The sequence below is a fragment of the Pyrus communis genome, chromosome 4, assembly GCF_041283825.1.
Source record: "Pyrus communis isolate YQ-2024b chromosome 4, ASM4128382v1, whole genome shotgun sequence".
Taxonomy (NCBI): domain Eukaryota; kingdom Viridiplantae; phylum Streptophyta; class Magnoliopsida; order Rosales; family Rosaceae; genus Pyrus; species Pyrus communis.
Genome location: NC_142568.1, coordinates 15,115,267 through 15,130,109, shown reverse-complemented (window position 1 = coordinate 15,130,109; position 14,843 = coordinate 15,115,267). Strand labels below are relative to the sequence as shown.

The 14,843-nt window shown below is 39.1% G+C and overlaps 2 protein-coding genes across 2 annotated transcripts; one reads left to right on the top strand and one right to left on the bottom strand.

Moving 5' to 3' along the window:
• Positions 1-12,003: 12,003 nt before the first annotated feature.
• LOC148697521 (uncharacterized) lies at positions 12,004-12,673 on the top strand. Its single transcript, XM_088692597.1, has one exon. The coding sequence runs from the start codon at positions 12,054-12,056 to the stop codon at positions 12,609-12,611; it is 558 nt and encodes a 185-aa protein (XP_088548723.1). The 5' UTR covers positions 12,004-12,053; the 3' UTR covers positions 12,612-12,673.
• LOC137723563 (uncharacterized) lies at positions 12,666-14,637 on the bottom strand. Its single transcript, XM_068462763.2, has 4 exons — positions 14,270-14,637; positions 13,996-14,174; positions 13,524-13,722; positions 12,666-13,058 (listed from the first exon to the last, which is right to left on the bottom strand). Exons 1-4 carry the CDS (start codon positions 14,346-14,348, stop codon positions 12,829-12,831), a joined length of 687 nt encoding a protein of 228 aa, XP_068318864.2. The 5' UTR covers positions 14,349-14,637; the 3' UTR covers positions 12,666-12,828.
• Positions 14,638-14,843: the final 206 nt, after the last annotated feature.

The window sequence follows — 14,843 nt, the reverse complement described above, 5'->3', positions numbered from 1 at the left end:
GATAAAGAATAGTTACAATAATTTTATTTTGTGATGCTGCAAATCCTCAAATTCCTTTTAACACTCATTGGAAAAACATGTATGATGATATCTTATACAAACTGCGAGAAACTTTTCGAATTCTTGATATGATTGTACCAGAGGATGAACTAAAAAATTCTGTCTTATTTGAATTGGAATTACTTTTTAACAATGCTTCTACCTCCTTTGGATAAATATAATTTGCCACTGCCTGATTAAAAAAATATGTTGGAAATCAAAAATAAACTTTTAAGGAAAGAGTTAAATTATGATTGTCAACAATTGTCCAAAAAAACATGAAATTTTAAAATCACAACTTAATCACGATAAAAAATGTGTATGATTCTATTATCGATGCTGTAAATACAAAAAAAAGGAGGATAATTTTTTGTATATGGTCATGGTGGTATTGGAAAAACATTTTTATGGGATACAATTATTAGGGTACTGGAAAAACTTTTTCACGGGATACAATTATTAGTAAACTTAGATCTGAAGGCAAAATTTTTTTGGTTGTGGCATCATCAGGAATAACATCTTTGTTATTACCACGTGGTTGAACAGCTCACTCCAGATTTAAAATTTCGTTGGTTCTTACTAATGCCTCAATTTGTCCAATAAAAAATAAAACTCATCTTGCTGGATTAATTGAAAAAATATATTTGATTATATGGGATGAAATACCTATCATAAATATTGTTTTGAAGCATTGGATAAATCACTTTGTGACATTTTATCGCATTTACATGCTCCAGATAACAATGTTCCATTTCCCAGTAAACCTCTTTTATTAGGGAGTGATTTCCGACAAATATTATCAGTTATTCCAATTATACCAAATGGATAGATCATAAATAAATCTGTACCCGTCCTGATAAAAAAAAGGGAGTGTTGTGTTACCAATCCATCCAAATGTGTTGCTTTAGGGTATCATCTGTTTTTAATCTCTTTTCTTCTTTCTTTCTCTTTTTGTTTTCATTATCTATTTATTTATTAATTGAAAATTGAAAATCCATTTTTCTAATACGCAGATCATCATACCAAAATCTTTAGTTTGTGTCCCGGATGGCCCATTCCTCATTGGCTCAATGTACGTTTCTTCGTACACTTCCATTACTTTTTCTTCTTTGTTTGTAACTCCGGTTTTCATCTTTGTTCAAAGAGAACATAAAAAATTCAACGTTTCATGGTTGGAAAAATGTTCTGGTACAGTTTAATTATTTTTGTACATATAAATTTTAAAGTGGACTGTGACATGCTGCTATTCAAACACCTTACTTCTCTGTCTATGTGTGTTGCCCTGTTGTTTTTTTTTTTTAAATTTTTAATTAGTTGTTTTATGACACAGAATTGGATTTTAGGAAATAGTGTTTAGCTCCTTCAATTTCTGTTGTTTTTCATTCAGCTTTTTTAAATTATGTAACTATAGATTTTGTTATTTTGTTATTATAACTTTAGAAGATGAGCATGATACAATGGCAACGTGAATCACAGCTAATGGTCATTACAAAAGCTTACACGTAGAGCACAAGTTGGTACACTTTTTTAGTTTTTACCAACAGTTTATAACATTTTCTTATCACGTTTTCCCTTTTTTCAAATACTTGAATGTAGGTGAGAATGGGAACTGGGACACATGTCTATATGCTGTCTTTCATCGAATTGGGACACATGTCTAAATTCTGTAAAAGGCCTTCTTAATCTGTTGTCTACACTGAAAAAAAAAAGGAGGTCAGGCTCTCAAAATTTTCATATCTTTATATTCATTACAATTCATTCAATTTCACAGTTCTTATCAAGTTCTTTTCCACCAACTCACCCAAATCCAATGAATCACACTGCAACACACACACGCATGAACCACACTGCCACCAATAGTAAGTGATTTATCCTACTCTAGATTTCAAAAATTCATTTTTAGGTCGTGTGTTTAGAGTTTTTTTTTTTTTTTTTTTTGCAATCGTTATGCTACCCTTTCTCTTCAAGGGAATTACCTGCCACCAATATATATATACATTCTATCTTCTTTTCACCTGGTCTGAATACATGACCAATTACTTGCTTGCCCATTCAAGGGTTAAGTTGGACATCCAAAAGTGTAAGTCAACATGCCCCCAGCAAAGATGTAACCTCTCCACAACACCTTAGCAATACGGGATTTGTAAAATCAACCCGTAGACCATTCCCATCACTCATTAATTAGATTTAACAATTTCCATACTACTAACCTGTTCTTTGGCTCATTTGAGGCATGTGGAAAGCCTTTGTATATACATTGGTGGCAGCTTATTCCCTTCAAAAGAAAAGATGGAAGTGATGATCCAAGACGCCAAGCCAGGTCTATCTGATCCATCTTTCTACACCCTTTTGTTTCATTTTAGAATGAAAACTCTAGGAAATTGACTGGCAGTTTCAACTATTTTTCTTATCAAAACTATTACAACTTATCAACGGGTGATGTCAAGCCATCTCATATATCCGAAATCATAAGTTCATCCAGATCCATTAAATAAACACGGTACAATTGATATTCGACACAAGCACGAATAGAATAGGTCATAACAAGTTTTCATTATAGAAACTACTAATTAGGCACAACCTTCGATCCACAATTTATCCTCAGAATCAGTCTCCAATTCTGCCCTGTACAATTTATTCGTTCGCATCTCCCATTTTCTTATAATATTAATTTACCTTCAACAACAATTCATCATCAGACCATACCAGACCCAAAAAAGCTAACGTCAAATTACATTTCACAATTCACCATCAAACCAAAAAGCGATGAACTCATGTCCCCGACATTGAACAGTATCCTATGATTGACCTACTGTGCAACACCCACAACGTTAAGACCGTCACCAACCGGCATGATTGTCATGCACATCTCATTCTCACTTTCAATCATGCTAGTCAGTGACGGTCCTAACATTGTACACTTTGTGAAGATAGCCATTTCTATTGCCAAATTGGCCTTCTGTAGAAATATTATCTCGTTAATCGTTATACGCTTAAACAAACATTTCTTAACTCATCAGCAGACTAGACCATAGAAAGACAAAACATAACATACTTCAACCAAACATAAAAAAGACATCGTCAAATTAGCTAGCTTCCACAATGTAAACCCTAGAAGGGGACGCCAGTAACATCAAACTGTGCCGTGCTATTCAAAGAAACGGTTCCACTTGGTACAAGTTGAACATGTCATAGGAAGAGTGGGGGATCCCAATTCCATCAAGGTCTCTCCAACTCTAGCCAAGTTTTTTTTGGATCAATTTCCAGATTGTGCCCCTTGGAAACTCACATCGGTCAGTCTCACAATGTAATTGGTTGTTGGACCGCCCAATAGGAGGTTCGATTTCCACATGCCTACATAAGTTCAATATTGACAGCTGGGACTCAAACTATGTCGGAAGGCCAAATGAAAATCACTTGAGGGTGAGTTGGCTTAGCTCCTACAATATGTTGGTGGGGTGACCACTCTCTAGTCCTAGGATCTGCGTAACCGGATTAATGTGACCATGTTAATGGTTCTTGAAATTCACTTGTTTCTGATGGAAAGGTGAACTGGTTAAGGCTGAAATTGCCCTTTCTGAAATTTGCATCATAATACTTCACCTCGTGTAAACACTCTGGCCTTCAAGGAGATGGATCGGAGGAGTGCAGAGTGGTTCGACGACATCAGGTGGAATGAGATTGACTTCTTGCTAGTAAAGCTGGGGATGGCAACATCGAAGTAGACTTGATGGACGCTGCTTATACTTAGGTTTCCATTAATTTCTTGAGTCATCCCGTCCTATTTAACATACGAATCGTCATGAGCACAGGACAAAGCACCATTGAGCTGCTCATAAATGGGCCAGGCTGGGCTAACATCGCAGACGACCTATCTCCTTGAAGCTTATGTCATGCATCAATTGAAGAGTCATGTTTATTTAATTGGTGTAGATGAGCTTATGATTTTCAATATATGGGCTAACCTAACTTGCCCGTTTTATTAATAAGATAAGTATGAACTCGTTGTACAGAAACAAGAATTTATATTTCAAAATTCGTTATTTGATAAAATATATTTAATTGATAGGAAAATAACCATATATATTCAATCAGTAGTTTCCACGTTATAATAGTTACATAGTAATTCTAAGTACGTGCCATTATTTCACTCAATTGTACACATGGATTTGGAATACAACATCAAAAAGTGGCGGTGCACAATACGAGAATCATAAGTTAAACAATATATAGGCTGATTAAATATACAGGTTTCTCTGGCTTTAGGACATGGACTGCATCACCCACCATGTAAGAGTAGGGGGATCTCAAAATCCATCACGGTCTCTTCGTCTATAGCTAAGATTTTTGGTCCTGTTATAAGCAAAGAACGCATCGCCCACAATGATTTGAAGTTTTTGCTCCTGTTATAAGCAAAGATGGTGAAGGGAGACTTATTGACTCCACCAAGTTTCACAGTTTAGTGGGTAATTTGATGTACTTAACAGCCACAACACCAGACATCATGTATGTAGTAAGTTTGGTGAGCAGGTTTATGGAAAAGCCACATTCAAATCATTGGGAAGCTGCAAAAACAATTATGCAATACATCAAAGGAACCGTCGATTATGTCATTTTTATGAAGCAAATGTTCTAGTGGAACTTATTGGCTATACGGACAGTGATTTAGCTGGAAGTATTGATGATTACAAAAGCACTTCAGGTTATGTCTTTAATCTGGGAAGTGGCGTGATTTCATGGAGTTTGAGGAAGCAACTGATTGTTGCCCTCTCTACAACGAAAGCGGAGTACATAGCTGCCTCTCTTGCAAGATGTCACACAGTTTGGCTACTTGGTATTTTGGAGAGTCTGATGCATAAACAAATGGGTACAACCACTTTGTTTTGTGACAATAGCTCAACAATTTCAGTCTCAAAAGATCCTATTCTACATGGGAGAACGAAACACATCCGCTTCCACTTTCATTTCCTAAGGGAGCTTGTTAGTGAGGGAGTTATACAGCTAAAGTATTGCAAAACAGATGAATAGATGGCAGGCGTGTTCACAAAACCACTTGGTGGACAAGTGTTCAAGCGAGATGTTGTAAGACTAGGAATCAAAAGAAAATTTGGTTTAAGGGAGGCAATGTTGCAAGATTAAACCAAAATTAAGGTACAAAGAAAGAGTCATAAATCAGGAAGATAGAAGTTCTAGAGTTGTGATGTTTGGAATTTATAGAGTTAATCATGATTTCTTTAGATGTTTCAATTATTAAGAAGTTTATAATTAGCTAAATAAATGATGATGTATTGTAGTGGCTATAAAAGCCATGTACTGTTATGAGTTTGATGTGTGAAAAAGAAATCAAAAATCAGAAGAGTCTTTTCAAGTTTTAAAAACCACTCCCTTCTTATACATTTCTCTATCGCTCTTCCTCCTACATATACAAGCTCGGGGTTTACAGCTTGTACTGGATTGATATATTCGGATCCATAAGCAAATTCACCAGTATAATCGGGTTCCGATACGGCATTGATATGTTCAGATGTAAATTCACCACTAGAGTTGTAGGTTTTATTCATGGGCCAAGCTACAATAGAATTTTACGGCTTAACTTTTATGTATTCCACAATTCTGAATAAAAGGTACATACAATCCTTGTTACAAAAGGAAACAAAAATAAAGGACACAATATCCTTCTTAAAACATGACTCTAATAATTACAAAATATTTACATTCTTTTTTTCCTAAATATTGACTTATTCCAACACTCCCCCTCAAGTTGGAGCATAGATATTACTCATGCCCAACTTGACAAGCGAGTCATTGAACCTCCTACTACACACGGTATGGGTAAGAATATCTGCAAGTTGTTCCTCTGAGTTTATAAACGGTATTGACACAATCTTCTTCTCCAACTTTTCTTTGATAAAATGTCTATCAACCTCAACATGCTTAGTCCTATCATGTTGTACTGGATTCTCAGCAATTTCTCTAGCGGACTTATTATCACAATACAACTTCATTGCCTCCTTCTGTTTAAAACCGAGACTCCAAAGCAATTTTCATAGCCAAAGAATCTCACATACACCATGTGCCATACCCCTATACTCGGCTTCAACAGAAGACCGTGATACCACATTCTGCTTCTTGCTCCGCCACATAACCAAATTACCTCCAACAAATGTAAAATACCCATATGTAGACCTTCTGTCAGTCACATCACCTGCCCAATCAACATTAGTAAATCCCTCATTCCTCATATGTCCATGACATTCATACAAAATTCCTTTATCCGGGGCAGACTTCAAATATACCAAGATTCTCATTACCGTCGTCATATGATCAACACTAGGTGAGTGCATAAATTGACTTACCACACTTACGGCATACACTAGGTGAGTGCATAAATCAACCTCCCCACTTGTCTTTGATATCTACCTCTGTCAATTAGCTCCTGATTTGGATAAATCCTCAAATAATGTTTCTCAACAATGGGAGTTCCCACAAGTTTACATCTCAGCATGCCTATTTCTTTTAATAAATCCAGAACATATTTACGTTGAGACAAGAAAATACCTCTAGATGATCGAGCGACTTCCACGCCAAGAAAATATTTCAAATCTCTTAAATTCTTCATCTTGAACTCGGCTGCAAGGTTTTGTTCTAACTTCATCATCTCTTCAGAATCATCACCCGGCCGTCACTTTACCACTTATCCGCTTCACAAATAATTTATGATCCGAATGTCTTTGATAATACCCAATCCTCCTCATAACTTGAGTAAATCTACCAAACCATGCACGAGGTGACTGCTTAAGTCTGTAAAGTGACTTTCGCAACCTACATACTCCGGTTTTCCCTCCAGCATTGTACCTCGGAGGAAAATTCATATATACCCATACGCCTTCTTCCAATTGCCCATGAAGAAAAGCATTTTTCACATCAAACTGTTTCAGTGGCCAATTCAAATTTGCAGCTAATGAAATCAGAACTCGTACTGTATTCATCTTCGTTACTGGAGAAAAAGTTTCTTGATAATCAACACCATAAGTTTGAGTATAACCCTTTGCGACTAACCTTGCTTTATACCTGTCTACCGATCCGTTTGCCTTGTACTTGATTGTAAATACCCATCTACACCCAACTGGTTTCTTGCCTTTAGGTAGCTCTGTTACCTCCCATGTATCATTCTTGTGTAGTGCCATCATTTCTTCATCCATTGCAGCAGCCCATTTAGGATCCTTCAATACCTCCTCAACTTGGGTTGGTGCTTGGATTGCTTCCACATTATTTACCCAGGCTTGGCGTTCCAGTGCAAGGTTCTTGCATGACACACAATTTGCTATTAGATACTTTACTTTTGCTTCAGGAGAAAACCTGTTAGGAGGAACACCACGATTTTGCCTTATCGGCAACTTATACGTACTTATATCATTATTTGGATTAGTTACATGAGCATCTGTAATACTTACCTCAGGGATATTCAGAGAAGACAAATTGGGTGGCACTATCGAGAAAGAAAGGGTGATGTGGGTTCTGCAGACTGCACTTCTTCCCTTGAAGTCCTTGGTTCTACAATAAGCTGCTGGACTGTTATAGCTTCCTCAGTAGGACCTTGCCAAAAGTCTGCACTTGTCTCGGCATGCAGCAGCTGAAGGCCCATATCATTCTCGGCAGTTTCTTGCCGAAAGACTAGTGTCCCATTTTCATCTTTGTAGTCAACACATGCTCCTCCTGAACTACATATCACATCCTCTAGTACCTCTAACCACCCAAGATCAACTTGATCACCACTAGTGTTCTCTCCCTGGTGATCTGAAGGTGATGGGATCGAAGAATAAAAATACTCTGATTCAAAAAAAGTAACATCTATAGTCGCATACATATGTCGAGTTTCAAGATGATAACACTTATACCCTTTCTGTTGGGAGGCAAACTCAACAAAAACGCACCAAAGAGCACATGGATCCAATTTGCTACAATGAATCTTGTGAATATGAATATATGCTACACATCCAAACACACGAGGAGTAAGGGTATTAGTGGATACTACAAGAACATGTTCCATCAATACTTGAAGATGTATACGAAATTTTACAACCCGAAATGGCATAAGGTTAATCACATACACGACATAGGTAATGGCTTCAGGCGAAAAATGTTTAGGCATGGACGCACCAATAAGCAAGACACGAGCAATTTCCAAGATATGACGATTCTTTCTCTCAGCAACCCCATTCTGTTGCGGAGTATACGGACAGATAGTTTGATGAATAATTCCACAATCTTGGAGAAACCTGGATAACTCAGAATTTATGTACTCTCCACCATTGTCAGAACGCAAAACTTTAATATCAATGGAATACTGAGTTTTAATCATCTGTTGAAACAGACGAAACACATCACAAACTCACTTTTAGTTTTCAACATATACAACCACATCATACGAGTGCAATCATCCACGAAAGTAACAAACCACCTAATTCCCAAAGTAGTACTAATAGGGGAAGGCCCCCACACATCAGAGTGTACTAGTGCAAATGGAGAAGATATTCTATTCATAATTGGAGGGAATGAAGCAAGCAAAATGAAGGATACCTTACTACAACACAATCCAATTGTTCAGTGACTTGTGGTATAGACAATAAGTGATGGGACAACGACGGAACCAATAAACAATTATGTAACGGAAGATAGGGTGTAAGAGATATTATTCCCACTCCAACAACAGCAACAGTAGTACCATTGACAGTTGCCACACACTTTCTATGAGAATCTTTCATGGACTGAAACAAAGTTCCATTATACGTCATATGATCCGTTGCACTGGAATCTAAAATCCAACTTGTATTTGCCATTTTAATAATACACAAAATGAAAATCATAGGTACACGGCAATCACAACACCCTACTAATTACGGAACCACAAGTTGCAAGAACAAACAAGCAGCATCCTTTTCTTTTTCCTTCTTTTTTATTTTTTTTTTATTTTTGTGTGTTCTTCTCCTTCTGTCCTCCTAGCAACCAAGTTGCGCAAAAGGAAAAGGGGTTGCAGCAAACAACTACACACTGCAATCCTTTCCAAGGATTATCCACGGCACAAGAAAAAAAGGCTGCAATTATGTAGCAATTACCCACCCACGTCAGAATTGCAGCAGCCACTCACAGGAAGGCTGCAGACGGGCACACGGATAGCAAACAGATTGCAGTAGCAGAGCAATATTCCCATGAGGCACAATACGAAATATAATACACGGCACACTTGTATATAGAGTTCGGATCGAAACCAAGTTGTGCAACACAACCATCACAACAACAGCAAGGTACTGCGCTGCACTAAAGAAATTCACGGCAGCAGGTAGACAACGTGCTGCAATCCCAAGATACACGGCCTGACCAATTTCTGCACAACAACGTAGGAAACCAATCGACCGAACGCAACAGCGGAAGAAAAAAATATTGTTTTACGGTTTCTAAGGTTACAGCAGCTTGGCTTTGATGCCAAATAGAATTTTACGGCTTAACTTTTTTGTATTCCACAATTCTAAATAAAAGGTACATACAATCCTTGTTACAAAAGGAAACGAAATAAAGGACACAATATTGTAGCCGGTAATATAGGAGCTCGAAAAAGATCATTATATTTTCCGTAGGAATTAAGTAAAACTGAATCAAGTGCTCCTGCTCTGCGTGCCTCAATATCTCCAGTTTCATCATCGCATACCACTATTTTTCCCTTAACAGAATCATTGTCCAGGCAACCTTGTTGACAATCTCTGAAATGCAGAAATAAATCAGTACGTCATAGGTTATAGTAATATTTATGTTGAGCAAAAAGAAATGGGGAAAAGAATTCACCCAGAGCAATTCTTCATTGAAGCATCCTTTCCATATGTCAGAGGGATACTTGTAGAATTTAATGTGAACGTGTTAACACAGTTTCCCTGTTTGTGTAAAGACCATTGAAGATTATGTTACAAGTAAACTGGAATCTTTGATTTTTTTTATTCCACCGTTCCTCAATTGGTTGCCAGTTTTTCAGCACCTGCAGATTTTTTGAAAATTATGTTATATAGGATCGTCGCTTGCGACAAGGAGTTCTGATTCGAACGTGCTTATTTGTGTGATTTTTTTTTTTTGGTACCAAATCATACTGAAATGAATTGATTCTGCAGAAAGAACTCAACTTGATTAACCTTGCCTTTTGAAATTTGTTCATTTATATTATTTGTTGCATTTGGTATCTGTTTTAGTGGAGTAAACCATGCTGACAATACACTATTCTAAACTACTATAATTATGGACAATGGGCTTCAGGACAATCCTCTTGGAGAACTAATTGCACCCCAATCAGACACAGGTGAACAAGTAGAGTATACTAGTTTGAACTCGAGTACAGGCATGTGAAAACTCTGTCCTGCCCAATTGTTCGTTTTCACTGTCTTGACCAATTGGCCTAAACCACGTTGTCAAATGCGTTAAGACTTTTACCAGACTTAGACCGTATTTGCCCCAAAACACCCTCCTTATTCACAATTAGACACGTGGGGATTTTGTGATTAGCTCTCAAAGAGTGAGAGGGGCGTGAGAGAATTGCGTGGACGTATGATTTTGGCACCAGTAAAAGCTCTCAGACTTTGTCCAAGTCCTCCAGTCTGTTAAAACTTAAAACCGTTATTTCAACCACATTCATAACCACCACCACCTCCACTCTGCCAACAAGTCCAAGAAACCTTCCCCTCTCTCTCGCCCTCTCAAATTTCCAGCCATGTTGATTCTACTCCTCCTAGCCCTCTTGGCAGCAATCACTCCCGCCACCGAAGCTGTCTGCTCAGAGGCCATGCTCACTTCCCTCTCGTCTTCCGGCTTCACACTCTTCGCCCACGCTCTCCATTCCCAAAACCTCACCGCCACCGCCGCCGCCAGAGTCACTTGCTTTGTGCCACCTGACGACGCCTTATTAGGCCAGGTCCTCAGCCCCACCATGCTCCGCGCTCACGTCTACACCTCCGGGGCCCTGGATTACAAAGCCCTCCTCAAGCTCCCGCTCAACACCACCCTCACTGCTCACAACACACAGCTTGCTTTCGGTACCGTTGGCAGAAGGGTCTCGTTCAACGACGTTCTTGTCACTGCCCCGAATCTCCACGTTGACGATTCTTGCGTTGTTCATGGCGTTGAAGGGCCGCTGGTGCCAATGCCGCCATTGACAGATGATGTTCCGAGGCCGAGAACCAAGAATGTGGCGTCTCCGGCATTGCCAAAGCACCGAGGCCGGCGGTTTGCGCAAATTGTCCGGTTCATTCGCCGTGTGCACCGCCCGATTTTTGTTGATGGGGATAAAAACACCACCAGCCTCCCTTGAGAGCTTGTGAAGAATTGACCATGTTTCTTTGTCATAATTTCGATCGCGGTTGTTAATCATTGTGATTTAGGATTCAGAAAATTAGAATGTAACTCAATTTCATGTTACAGATTCCATCTCTGGTGGAATTTAGATGTTCTGTGCGACTGAAAACCATAAATGAAATGCTTCATTTCGGATTTCCGCCATTCCGATTTCTTTCTTTTCTTCGTTTGATGGATTCAGCAGGAATTTTTGCTGTATGGAAATTTTAAAAGATCCTATGCCAAGTTGCCAACCACTTTGAAAGCAAATGGGACTGTTTGGACCCAGAGAAAATTCTTTCTCAGCAAGTGGAAGCTGTGAACTTTTTTACCTCGGCGCACAAGACATTGGATAAAGATGCTCTGCCGGCCAATGCCTGAGGCCATCTTTTCTGCTTCTTTTCACACGAAAAGAAGAGATTCGATTCCAGGAAGTTATGGCCATTAGTCGATAGAATTCGAAGAACAAAACAGAATCTCCATCAAAATCCGATATGCTTGTATTCCCTTTGCTTTTCTTTTATCAAAAGATAACCTTTCCTGCATAGTATAATATGCTGTAGCCTTTCCTGCATCGTCACAACTCCAGAGTGCTTAAAGTTCAAGCTTCGTTGGAGCTTTGAATTTGAGTGAGCGTCGAGCTAATGGACAACCACTTCTGGCCATATGATACCACTTACGTTGTTGCCAGCAACGGCGAAAATCTGTCATCAGATGCAACATGGTATCCCTGCCCTTTCCTCAACCCCGTTTCTGCACAGGAGGAATATTTTCCAAGCAGTCCCTGGAATGGGAATGAGCTTGCTGAGGAGGCCTATGAGGACGAAGAGCTGTCATATTACGGCTGTGGAAACTGGCTAAGAGAATATCAACACTCGTTTGGTGACTGTTGGGGAGATGGCTACGGCGTTGCCAACGGAAATCGCAGCAATGAAGATGGAGCCGAGCTGAAGGAGATCGTAGACTCCAGGCAAAGCAAACAACTCCATGAAAGTCAACCGGAGCATGAAGAGTTCACACAAGGTCATTCTGCTTCTGATCTTTCCAATCCTTGGTATGATCTTTGGTTTGCATGTGGAGGGAAAACAGAGTCTCAGGACTACACTGGGCAAGAAACTACTAGGGCTAGATATGCGTATGACGTGCCGGAGACCGGAGTTTGTGAGAGTCTTTTCGGCTACTGGCCTTGCTTGTATCGATAAGATCGAAAGACATGTAGTGAACAATGATTTCCAACATTACTATGAACTTTGAGATCATGGAACTTTTGTATGTCTCTTTTGTGCATCTGACCAACACAAGCATGTAACTCGTAATTTCGACTACAGTAAAGCGCTGCACAGTATATTTCTAACTTTAACTTTGTTCTCCTTTTCTTTTTACAACAACAAAATTTATGTAAGATAAACCTGTTTATAATCAGATTATATGGTCAAGCCCCATTTCATCTTCAATATCATCCCCGTCTTCAAACAGTTTTAGGAACCGAGCCTGATCTTGCTCTCTCTTCTTCTTTTGCCAGTACTTGTACGCAGCAAAGCTAACGACAATACACACTGCTAAAACGGCAACAACAATTAAAAGTATTAGAACAACATGCATTCCCTTCTCCTTTTCTTCTTTGTCCGGCGCAGTGGTGGAACTTGAAGCTACAAAAACATAGTAGAAGGAATTCAAATTACAAGTTGAACACTAAGAACAAAGTGGCTTGAATTCAAATACAAATGCATGCATGCCAAAAAGATCCCAAACGAAAACTTTGTACATGTTATAAATTCATTGAACTACAAACCCAGTTGTGAAAATTCCGACATTACCAAATGCATTCAACTACGATTATCAACCGAAGGTTGCTAGCCATACATTTAAATGGCTTATACTTAATGGTCTTGTTGTGGCCAGAAATGGTATCTATGTGGTAACATAATGGCCTAAGCAGGCAGTTTAAGCACAAAGGCTTTTATCATCCAAAACTATCAAACGAGGTACGAGCGAAATGAGCATGAATTTAATTCTAACCAGTTTAAGCTCAAAAGCCCTTGTCGTCCAAAACTACAAAACTATACAGGAAGCAAATGGGCTAAAAAAAAAGTTCATTGCATAGACTCACTCACCAGGTATATCAGGTACACACTTTGGGCACCAAAACGTAATGTTGAATTCCTTGTTCTTGAACCGCACATATTTCCCATCAGAAGCATTGAAGTCAGAAGGACACAACTCCCACTCATCGAATTTGTCATCTGGTTTAAAGGTATCCGCCTCATACAATCCACATCGCTTGCACTTCTTACCCGAAAACTCCGTCAGAGGCTGAAAGCACGAAAACCAATTGTAATCCCATTAGACACCTAGCCAAATTTAGCTCAACAACAGCTATTCAGCTAAAAAAAACAACTTCCGGATACAAACATACAAATATTCTCTAGAAAGATATCGTCTATGTTATGTTGCCAGACCGTCAATCAGTACCGCGCTTTATTTTTACATATTCAACGATCACAATCCCACAACATTATACTCCAAACTGTAACACTGAGCGAATATAATTACTGAAATGAAATCGAAAGTGAAAATCTTTCTCACCTGCCAAGACTCTTCGCCGTTGAAATTATACCTGACGTTCTTCTCCTTCACGTCTGGAAAATTCGTCTTGTTCCCCCCTATGCATTGGAAATACACCTTCGGTTTCACAGCCTTTATCAATTCATGCGTGTTGTATATCACTATCGAATCCAGCGTCACGATCGCCGATAATATAAATCCTACATACGCAAAAGCAAATCAATTTCACACGAAACGGCGTCGCATTCGAATCCTCGCATCCTGTTTGTTTCCCGAGAAAATAACGAAAAATTACCTGGAAAGCAGCTGAGGAAAACGCAGAAGGTGAACAAATTGACCGAAACCGTAGAGCTCCGCAGCTCCCTAATCGACATGGCGAGTTTAATCGCGATTAATTGATTTTTAAAATTCAAAATTTTGGACGAAACGATGATCGGAAGAAACGGCGGGGGGGTGCGCGCGACGCAGCTCCTCTCTCCTTTCCTCCCTGAGACCACAGCCGCGAGGAGCAATTTCGTCAAATTAAAAGTGCAGTGGCGGAGGTTGTGGCGGTGGTTTAACGGCGTGTTTGTTCGAATCTTATGTTGTCGTGAGCTCGAAGTTGACGAGGGAAGAGAGAAACGAAAACCAGGGTTTGACCGTGACCAGTTCGCGCTTCGCGCTATCTATACCGTTTCGGATATAAGACGGCGTTTAATTCTGGGAGGCTTGGTGCGGAGGGAAAATTTTTAGGTGTTCCGGGTACACCAAAAAAATTTGGTGTACCCACACTCATTAAAATTTAATTTTATTATTTTATTGAAAAAAAAGTGAGGGTAGGGTCCACTATTATGAGTGAGGGTACACCAAATTTTTTTGGTGTACCCGGA

Coding starts and splice junctions, on each gene's coding strand:
- LOC148697521 (XM_088692597.1), top strand. CDS start 12,054: ATGGACAACCACTTCTGGCCATATGATACCACTTACGTTGTTGCCAGC.
- LOC137723563 (XM_068462763.2), bottom strand. CDS start 14,348: ATGTCGATTAGGGAGCTGCGGAGCTCTACGGTTTCGGTCAATTTGTTC. Junction 14,175..14,269: donor TTTCCTCAGCTGCTTTCCAG/GTAATTTTTCGT, acceptor TTGCGTATGTAG/GATTTATATTATCGGCGATC. Junction 13,723..13,995: donor ACGGCGAAGAGTCTTGGCAG/GTGAGAAAGATT, acceptor TCGTGCTTTCAG/CCTCTGACGGAGTTTTCGGG.